Source organism: Hemicordylus capensis, chromosome 3 (assembly GCF_027244095.1).
Source record: "Hemicordylus capensis ecotype Gifberg chromosome 3, rHemCap1.1.pri, whole genome shotgun sequence".
Lineage (NCBI taxonomy): Eukaryota > Metazoa > Chordata > Lepidosauria > Squamata > Cordylidae > Hemicordylus > Hemicordylus capensis.
In genome coordinates, this window is record NC_069659.1 from 196,063,012 (window position 1) to 196,073,916 (window position 10,905).

Consider the following 10,905-nt stretch of genomic DNA (forward strand, 5'->3'; position numbering starts at 1 on the left):
CTGCAGCCAGTATGGACATATAAAATGATGCATCTAGGGTATGCATCTTGAGTATGGACACACACACACACACAAACCTGCATGCCGCCACAGTATTCAGTTGCAGCTCAGGACAATTGTACCTAGATTCCTTGGTTGCTGTTGCTTGGGGGAGAGAATCTGAAACACCAATGAATAGAGCCTTTGAGAACCTGATGCTCTTCTCAGCAAAGAAGTGGTCTGTCATGAGGCTGGGAGGGGAAAGGAGCCAGGAACAATTCCCCTCCCACAGCATCTCTGTGTACGAGGGTGGGCAGAGCCTGAGTATATGGAATATAAATAAATCACAATTGCTAACTGCATATTTGCAGAGAATAAATTAGCAATGATGGTATTTCATTTCATAATCACATGTTATGGGGCAATGGCAGTGATGGCAGGTAGTGCTTTTAACTGGCTGTGCAGTTTGCATAGGACCAATCTTTAACTTTAGCTAGAGCCAGAGGATGGTTTTTTCCCCAGAGGACTGAAGTTGGTTTGAGAAAGGCATCTTAGCCCATGGTACCCACAGTCATCCCACAACCATTTCAGGTAAACAGACTTGGCAGGGTCTTGTAGTGCTTCAGAAACCTCTAGAAGCAACAATGGTACAACAGAAATAAATATGTAATACAGAATGGAAAATGATGCTACTGTCATGCAACCTTCAGTTCTCTTAATAACTTTCTGACTCCAGTTGTGAAAGATACATGCTTAGACGCATGTGCATGCACACACATGCACAGAACCAAATGAGCTTGACTATGTTTCACTGACTAGGCAATGAGGCTATTCACACAATGGGAGAAAAATCAGGCTAGCGGAGGCTAGCCCGATTTCCTCCCAACGTTGGAACCACTGGGCGCGGCTGCGAGCCCGGTGGTTCTTAAGTGGGTCACCTGCTTAAGTAGCCCAGTGCTCTGCAAACCCGGTTTTAGCTCTGCAAACCCGGTTTTGGCCAATGTGAGGAGACCTCCGGAGAGGAGACAAAAAGCCGCCTCCCGGCTCAGAAGTCTCTTCCAGCATGCCCTGCGCGGTCGCGCAGGGTATGCTGGAGCTTCTGGGGGCCTCGCGGCCCCCGATCCTCCCAGCTCCCGCTGGCTCCATAACGGAGCCAACAGTCATGTGGGTGGCCGCTTCAGACTGCCTGCTCGTGTGCGGGGAGAGCGGGCTAAGCCTGCTCTCCCCACTAACCCTCCCCAGGCGGCTCCCACTGTTCGTGAGAACCGCCTCAATATCTGTCTTAAGAAAGACTTACATGCATTTAGTGGATGTCTACTGAATCTGAAGCAGGATCCTGTGACGCTAAAACTAATGAGGCTGTTCTCACCACACGAGCTGCCTGGGTGATCCCAGGCAGTTCATGTCGTCTGGAGCACTGGGAGCAGAGGGCTCCCAGCTCCTCCTGGGCGCTTTCCAGATTACCCGCTCAACAGAGGCAAAAGGCTTCGGTTCAGGCAAATTGCATTCAAAAAGTAAATAGCAAAGCGGTCAGCAGGGGGAGCAGTCTTGCAAAAACTAACAACCAGAAAATATAGCAACCATTTAACGTTGGTCATACAATGTTTTAGCAATAAATCGCAGCCCTTAAATCTGAAACAAGGCATCAGAAATGTGAACGGCACCCTGCTGTCAGTGTAGGGACTGCAGTGTCACAACACAGGAAGTGCGGAAGCACGCTTCATAGGAAAATAGGAGTGTAGGAACATAGGAAGCTGCCATATACTGAGTCAGACCATTGGTCCATCTAGCCCAGTATTGTCTTCACAGACTGGCAGCAGTGGCTTCTCCAGGGTTGCAGGCAGGAATCTCTCTCAGCCCTATCTTGGAGATGTCAGGGAGGGAACTTGAAACCTTCAGCTCTTTCCAGAGCGGCTCCATCCCCTGAGGGGAATCTCTCACAGTGCTCACACTTTGGATATATTGAGGTAAAACAAACCTACTAAGGTATAGCAAACCACAGGTTTGTTTTAGCTCGGTAGGCAATCATGTGCACGATCACCCCCAGGTAAAAATACCTCCGCCTGGCCTACCACCATTTTCAGCAGCGAGCCGGGGGTGGGGGGGGCAGAGCAGCCGCACTGATTGCGGCGGCTGCTCTAATGAGAGCAGCTGCCATGCTGGTGGCACAGGGCACACTGGGAGGGGGAAGTCCTTCCACTCCCAGATTCTGCCTTCGCCACTCGGTTGCGTGTGTGGGTGTTTGGCATGGCGGAGGCAAAGACACAGATGCTCGTCTGCTGGGGAAGGCAGGCAAGCTCCTGCTTTCCCTGCAGACCTCCCCAGGGGATAGTGTGAGGTCTATAGAGGTCATGAAAGTGACCTCTGTAGGTAATTCCTATCCTGATATGGAAATGATGGCAAAGTCACTGTAAGATCCCATTAGGAGAACTGTGATCCCAGCAGTTTGGCTATTGCCAAATTGGAGAGAATTCATTCAAGGGCAAGATTCACATTAAGCTAATTATGACTAAATTCCATTGGAATTAATGGGACTTGTTCATCATGACTCTATAGGAACATAGGACTGAGTCAGACCATTGGTCCATCTAGCACAGACTGGCAGCAGCTTCTCCAAGGTTGCAGGCAGGAGTCTCTCTCATACCTATCTTGGAGATGCCCGAGAGGGAACTTGGAACCTTCTGCTCTTCCCACAGCGGCCCCATCTCCTGAGGGGAATCTCTTGCAGTGCTCACACATCAAGTCTCCCATTTAAATGCAAACCAGGGCAGACTCTGCTTAGCAAAGGGAACAATTCATGCTTGCTACCACAAGACCAACTCTCCTCCCTTAACTTATTTATTTCACCGGCACTTATTCATAGCAAACATATTCTGGATCCTGTGCAAGGACTGCAGCAGGCATACATTATGAAGCACCACAGAGTTGGTTTGCATTCTGTTAAATGATACACCAGAAATCATACCAAAAAGTGTGTAGCCTAGTAAATGGAAGGTGACACCTAACAACAATTATCAGGGGAAAGGGCCCCAACTATAAGAGCACTGAAACAATAGATTAAGACAGGCCACAAAACTCCTGGGTGTGCCAAGGAAAAGCGGCTCAGCCTGACTAGGAAAGGTCTGACTCTCCAGGAGTGTTCCCAGATAGTGATTTTACTTTGATTAACCACAGAAGGGCAATTGTGCGTTCACATATGGTCCAACTTTAAGTCAAAGTCCCTGAGAGCTACCGGGGAGGACTCTGTACACGATTTGGGTTTTCCATTGCTCATTGGAGCTTAGCTCGATTTCTGTCCAGGGTAAAAAAAAATCCACTTTTTGCATTGGTTTTTAGGCTAATTCAAAATATCTGTAACTTGCAGTACTCCACCCCTCTTAATCCCTTGGTAAAGTCTGCTGTCTGGGAAAGCTCCAGACAGCTCCAGGTTACCCAACACTGCGTTACAGGATAAATTATGAAATCAGACTAGATAACTCATAAGATCCCTTCTGACTCTCTAATTCTGTGACCCTTAGAGAGATGTTCCTGCAAACGGAAAACAAACTGAGTCTCCTTTATATAATCAGGCAACTCCAAATGCTGTATCGCACCCACATTCCCACTGTGAACCTCCTGTGGTGCTTGCCGTGAATTCCAAACTCTCCCCAGTCCTGCATGCCTGAGATTAAGGCCTCACAGCTATTTACAGAGCCATTTATCCTAAAATGAAACAGATTTAAAACAAGAGCTTGTAATTCTCCAGGGGCTTTTTGTATCTGTTTCCCCCCCCTGCATCTGATTAGCCCCTTGATCATGTAAACACATCAGAAATTGAAGTGCATTAAGCTGTTGTTTTCTCAGGAAAACTGATTGTGTAAACAAGTTCAAAAGGAAGGATATCTTTAATTCTAGATACAGGGATTAGGGATGTGCAAATCAATTTGGGCACAAATCGATTTGTACCTGAATCTAGCTGATTCAGGTGATTTAGAGACAGAACAAATCGCCCCTGTGGTCCATTGGCTAGACTCGCGTCCAAATCGAATTGTGCTAGATTCTGATCGATTCGAGATTTTGATTCCTTCTATCAATTTCCACAGATTCCCACCTTTCATTTTAAAAAAGAGCTAAGCTCTAGCCCTTGTAGAAGTGGAGTTATGGAGCAAAATGTGTGGTTACTATTTTTCAAGTGTTTGGATTCTTTGGTGTATAATAACTTTTCCTCAATGAATCCCTATGAGGATTCATTACACTCCTTCATTTCTTCTATACATTTTTACTGTCTTTGGACAGTGCCAAATGAAGAAATGAATGAAGAAGAAATGAAGGTGTGTAATGAAGACATCAAAGAATCTAAACACTTCAATATTCCTAAAAAATAAACTGAGTACCCCACTGCCTTACAGGTGTGTGTGTTTGTGTGTAGTTGGCACATGGCAGTTGACAGTTGTCCAATGACAGTCAAAATGAACAGAAAAAATGAAGGTGTGCAATGAATCCTCATAGGGATTAATTATGAGGAAAGGTCATATACACCAAAGAAGCCAAACACTTGAAAAATAGTAACCGCACATCTTGCTCCATAACTCCACTTCTAGCCACTTCTACAAGGGCTAGAGCTTGACTTTTTAAAAAAAAATTAAAGCTGGGGATCCATGTTAGGGTTAGGATAGAGAGTCTTTGAATCTCCATTATTTCCTATGGCTGAAATATACAAAATCAGTAAAAACTTTTTAAAAAATCATTAAAAATCAACCAAGTGCCCCCTGCCTTGAAATGTAGGTGGTAGGTGGCACCCATGAGGTCCTTCCCACCCTCAAAATGTGATGCTCCTAGGACCTTTATAAGTGGTCTGAATCAATGCAAATCAAGTCTGGGGTGATTCGGGACAGCGGGGACAGATTCAGACACAAAACAAATCGGCGCATGATACAATTCAGGTGATACAATTCAAAAAAATTGATTTGTGTACATCCCTAACAGGGATGTTTCTCCAACAAGTGATAGTACCTCCTCTGTTTAATACAGCTGACTGCCCATTCCCTCTTTTCTCTCATCCTCACTAACTGGAGTGCAAATATTAATTATAATTAATCTTATAAGGCTTATACAGTGAGGCACTTCACACAAGCAGTGTGAAGTGCCGAAAGGAGGTCTGCGGGGAGAGTGGGTTTGCTCAACCCTCCCTGAAGATATCGCTTACCTTTCCCTGGCCAGGCAGATCACCCACCCAGACGAGCGGCGTCTCTACGGCGGTCCACCCGTGGTTCACCCAGCAGTTCCGATGGTCAAGCGCAGGGAAGCCTGGGGCCCAAATAATGCACCGTGCAATTGCCCGGTGCATTACTGGGGAGGCCCCTCCCCTTCGAGTGTGCCCACCACGGCTGCTTGCAGCCGTGGCAGACACACAATTAAAAAAATCAGGATAAGGGAGTGCTTGCTTAACCTCATTTAAGCTGGAGGCTACATAGACGGGTTTGCCACCGAGTAGCCACCAGGATCAGGCATTATCCCAGTGGTTTACACGAATGAGCAAAACTTGGCTGGGCTCCCTTAGTCCGGTTTTGCTCGCTCATGTGAATAGCCTCCTTATCTTGCACGCTGAGCACCTATTCACATGAGTGTGAAAAACCGGACAAAGGGAGCCCAGCCCAGTTTTGCACACTCACGTGAACTGTTAGGATCAGCCTGATCCTGGCAGCTATACGGCAGCAAACCCACCTATGTAGCCTCCCTCTTCAATGTGGTCAAGGGAGCGAGTGCTCCCTTAAACTCATTTTTAAATGGTGTGTCAACCATGGCTGCTTGCAGCCGCAGCTGGCACATTCGCGGGGGGGGGGGGATCCCAATAATGCACTGTGCACTTAGGCAGTGCATTATTGGAGCTCTGGGGGGCGGGATGATGCGTGGCAGTGAGTTCTGACCCCCCGAGCCCATGAGCTGCAGTGGAAGCCGCTGCTTGTCTGGGCGGGCGATCCGCCCATTCAGGGACGAAGAGCTGCTCGTCGTCTGCAGGGAGGCTGAGTCAAACCCACTCTCCCCGCAGACCTCCATGGAGCTCTTCTCACTGATTGTGGGAAGAGCTCCTAAAAGTGCTATATCAGTTATGTTTATCATAACGTTTTCTATGAGAACCACTGATCCAGGTCCTTTCTGACGTGGAACCATATTTCCATCTCAGAAAGTGTAACCCACTAGAATAGCTCCCCCTCCTGTTCTCCTAAAAGTTATTGGGAAACAGAAATCACATGTGCTGGATTTTATTCTCAGTAGTTTGCATCAGCCAGATTTGCATTGTGTATCCTATATATGCTGCTATTACCTTGAACAGGCTAGGTCTGCTACATATGTATTGTTTCGGAGTTTGTGCTCCTCTGATTTTAATTGCAAAAACTGGTGCCTCATAAAATAAATGCCAACCTTGCCCTTTACACGGACAGCAAAGGCACTTTCGACAAATGTATCACACATCCTGAGCCCTGCCCATTTTAATGAAAGATGGCACCTGTCTCTTTTTCAACTTTCTTTTTGATCCTGACTTTTTGTACCCTTGCCTATTTAGTAATCTCTTTCAGATATGTCTTTTCAAGTGCCCCATTTTGCACACCCCTGGATATTTGACAGGGTACAAAATGGATGTAGGTCTGGCTCCACAATTAAAAAACCAAATTGCCACTTCTATGCAGCCCAGAATGGAAGTGACAGCTCAGGTATTTTGGAAGTATGGAGCCCTTATATATCATAGACATGCTCATGAAGGATGCCAAACAGGGGCAACATGAAGCAATGTACTGAGTAACCAAATGCTACAAATTTTAACTGTGGTAGACTAGCAGGGTCACAAGATGAGATATTTTGCATTTGTGAGATGATTTCTTGAACAATTCTTATATAAACGCATGCAACTGATATATCATAGGCAGGTTATTGAGACGATCCTATTGAACAAACCACTACATCAGAACTCTCTCTCTATTAATAGTGCTAGATAGCAAACATAGATTTCCCATGTCCTGGTTTATCACATAGATACAGAGGCTGTTCTCATGAACAGCCAAGGCCAGGCTAGGGCAGCTAAGCCTGGGCATGGCTGTCTGTGAGAACCAGCGGGAGCTGCGTGGCTCCTGGTGGCTCCATGGCGGCAGACCCACCGAAGGAGCCCACCAGTTAGCCGAGGCTAAGGGCACGAGTGCGTGAGCACCAGGCTCCTGGCCATTGCCAGAGGGATCCTCACAATGCATCACACACTTGTGCAGTGCATTGTGGGATTTCCGGGGGCTGAGATGATGTGTCCTGAGCCCTGCTTCTCTGTGCTGCTTGTGGTAGCAGCGGACTGTCTGGGTGTGCGATCTGCGTGTCCTGACCCACCCAGGCCTGGCAGTCGGATCATCTGCAGGGAAGGAGAGCTTCTGCTGCCTTCGCTGCCGCCCACCCTCAAGCCCTCTCATGCAATCCTGAGACTGGGATCACAGTCTATGCTGTCTTTTCTCTTCTTCATATTGGCCACTAAAGGGAGTGCATCCCCTGGTGTCTGCCCCTGCTTCCTTTAATATGCCTTTCTTTCTTTCTTTCTTTCTTTCTTTCTTTCTTTCTTTCTTTCTTTCTTTCTTTCTTTCTTTCTTTCTTATTTTATTTTACTGTATGTCCTTTCAATCAGTCCATTCTTCTCCTGTGTTAACTTTCAGGTTCCCCTTATTATTATAGTGCCACATCCCGGGGCTCCGCACCTCCCACTGCTGCCGCTGCCTATGACCGCCACTAGTTACCACGGAAACCACATGAAACTGCAGGGTGACAGCCTAGGTCTCCATATTGTACCTGTCTGATGAACATTCTCCACCACTTGGAAGGATGAAGAAAATCTCTCCATTCCCCTCGCCTACCCTTTCCACCGAACCCTCTTTAAGACTACAGACCGTATTGGAATGTCATATATTGCTACACCAGATTGAAAACATCGTGTCCCTTGCAGTCCAACTGAGCTTCTTCACTGGATGATGACAAAAGCAGGCCTGTGCCCAGTGGGCCTGTTCCTGCGGCTGGGGTTGTTAATGCCACTGCAGTACTTTGGACTGCCTCATGTGAATTGTTCCTTGGTCCTCTAGCCTTTCATTCTTTTCACATGAGGCTTCCCTCACCCCTAACTGTCAGAGGAAATTGAGCAATATAGTCTGCACTGTCTTCTTTTGAATGTGGTATGGATAAGAGGTAGCAAAGGAGAATGCTGCTTGCAACTCATTGTTCCCTCACGAGATCATCTTCTGTGAAAAACACCTCAACGTGATAAACAACTCTATTCCCAGAAGCCAGAGGGAGCCATCCAGTTCAGTCTAGCAAAGGGGGACATGTTGTACCATGCTCTCTCTGTTCCACAAGGGTTTCTTTATGGGACCCATTCCCTTTCATTGCTCCATAGGTTGGTTGAATTAGACCTTGCTTTCCTCACAGTTTCATCTGAAGATTGACTGCACCCAATATGTTATAATCTTACCGACTGGAGTTTGGCAACAAGTCACACATATACATACACGCATACAGAGTCAAGTCAGACAGGAGGATGGAGTGGCATCAACCAACCAACTGGCAAAATGAAGAACTATATAAATAGATATATAAATATAACTGTTTTTAACGCTTTGTCTTGAAGACCTGTAAAAAAAGAGGAGAGAGAGAAAGAAGAACAAATCCCCAGTTTTCTAAAAAGCAAAAGGTCCTGGCAAAAATAAGCTGAAAAATCACCCCAAGCTGAATAGCAGGCATGTTTTTCTGAAAAAATAATTATCCCCTTTCATTCCTGGATTTCATTCCTTTTCTATTATGCACTAGAATGTACATGTGTGGTGGAGAGGAGTGCAAGTGCCATTCTGGGGGGAGCTGTCCACATGTCTGACAAGAAGAAGGAAGGGAAAAAAGCTTAATATGTCCCTCTGCCCTGTATGCAGCATTTCTGTAATCAGTTGTCAGCAATAGAATTGCTTGTCGCAGAAGAGTAGAGGCATTTGGGGCCGCCGATATAGGCCAAAAAAAATCCATATGAACTGGAATTATTTCTTGGTTCTCTAGCCTTCAATTCCTGCCACACATATGAATAAATAGGAACTAGATGGAGGTATGAGGGGGGTTCTCTTCTCTCAATGGAGCTCTGGTATTCTGAAACCAATGACATATAGAAAAAACAAGTTCTCTCCCTGAACATCTCACTTGCTCTTCTATTTTAACCTAGGATTTATGTCAGCCAGCACAACAGTTTTCCCATTATTGGGGCTAATAGTTTCCTAGGTGTCTGCATGCATAAAGGTTGAGCAGAACTTGGATGGGACCCTTAGTTGAAAACATACAGTCTGTGTTTTGCAAAAATATGCTGCTTTTAGAGAGGTGGAACCTTGGTGACCTGCATCACTCGCTGTCTCTCCATCATGGCATCCACCCAAGTTTCATAAACAGTTTCTCTCCTCTTGTTGCCACAAAGGGGCAGATCCAGCAGGAAATGGCAAGGGGTGCCACAGGAATTTTTGCAGGCAGGGCCGACCCGCCAGGCCAATTAGGAAGCCTCCCTAGGTGGCTCCCCGCCACCCTTGTCACCTGCCACACTCCTGCTGTGGTTGTGAGCACTGGGATGGGGGTGGGGGAACAGGGAGCATGGGACAGGGTGGTGGACCTAGTGTCCCACCATCCGCTGCTGCTTCTGCAGCCTCCTCCTTCTCTCCTGGCTGCTTGCCTGCTTTTCCTGCTTCCAACTCCCAGCCAGAAGCAGGAAGAGTGGGGCCAGAGGAGAAAAGGAGGCTCAGCAGTGGGTGCAGGATAGGGCTCCCAGCCAGCTCACCAGCCTCTGGCCATACAGGCAGCCAGAGAAGCTGGTGCGTTGGCCAGCAACCATGTCCACTGCTCTTGTCTCCTCTGGCTGCCTGCTCTTCCTGCTTCCTCTGCCAGCTGGGAGCAGGAAGCCCCAGTGGCCAAAGAAGCCCCTCTGCCACGCCTCCTCTTCTCTGCTGGCTGGCTGCTCTGGCAGGGGTGGGGGGCAGTGAGTAGCGGCAGCCAGACTTTGCCTGGGTGCCAAAGGGCCGGTCCTGTTCACAGGGGGTGCCAGAGCACCCTACTGGATCCTCCCCTGCTGCCACACTATGAAACAATATATTGTTAAAATATCCTAAATTATGCAAACTCTCAAATGCCAGGGTCAATAATAAATATGCAGTTGGAGCAACCTTTTGCAGAACAGTCACATCTGCACTAATTTTGTTGGTTTACACACATTGTCTTGCATGCAGAATTGCAGGGGTGTGTGGGGGTGCGTGCCTGTATGTGTGCAAAATTGAGGGATTCCATGTAAGCAGAAGATGGCAGTTCAAAAGTTGTTCACATTTATTTAGTGAAATCTGGGATTAAAATACTGAAGGGACGGGAATTCTTCTAGGTCAGCAATTTCCAAAATATGGAGGAGGCGCAAGCATTCCTATGGAGACGCAGTATCTTTGCCTGCTCCCGGTGTACATCTTAGCTGAGTAAAGAGGCAAAGTGCAAACCCACATTCAAACGAGTAGAAAGCAAGTAGTTTTGCACGCACGCACACACACACACACACACACCCATCCTTCTGCAATTGACCAATATTGTGTGGAAATAAGAAATCACTGTATTTGGGGACATCCTTTTGTTTTATAGGCCCCTTGTATGTTGCCATGCAAGGGGCCTTTATAGCTAAGCCAGGAGCCCCATTACACTTTTCTGTTTTTCTCTGCAACTTGCTTATCCCAGATGAACTGCCTAACTTTTAAAAATTCAGTTATATTGGAGACAAACAATTGTTTGCTTGAGTCACAAGAATAAAGTTTTATGTTCTAGGCCTACAGATGTCACCTATATTCACATCTGTGCTGCACATGCAATCATTGCTACTTGAGCTTAATAATTTTAAATTATAAAGATAAAGTAGAGAATCCTTGT

At 46.7% G+C, this 10,905-nt stretch overlaps 1 protein-coding gene across 1 annotated transcript in view; it reads left to right on the plus strand.

Annotated features, from left to right (window-relative positions):
- The window catches only part of PAX2 (paired box 2), a 195,338-nt gene extending 184,731 nt beyond the window's left edge, over positions 1 to 10,607 (plus strand). The window contains exon 10 of the mRNA XM_053312133.1: positions 7,647 to 10,607. Within this exon, the coding sequence (XP_053168108.1) occupies positions 7,647 to 7,723 (77 nt within the window). The 3' untranslated portion in view covers positions 7,724 to 10,607. The remainder of the gene's footprint in view (positions 1 to 7,646) is intronic.
- The last annotated feature ends 298 nt before the right edge of the window (positions 10,608 to 10,905 follow it).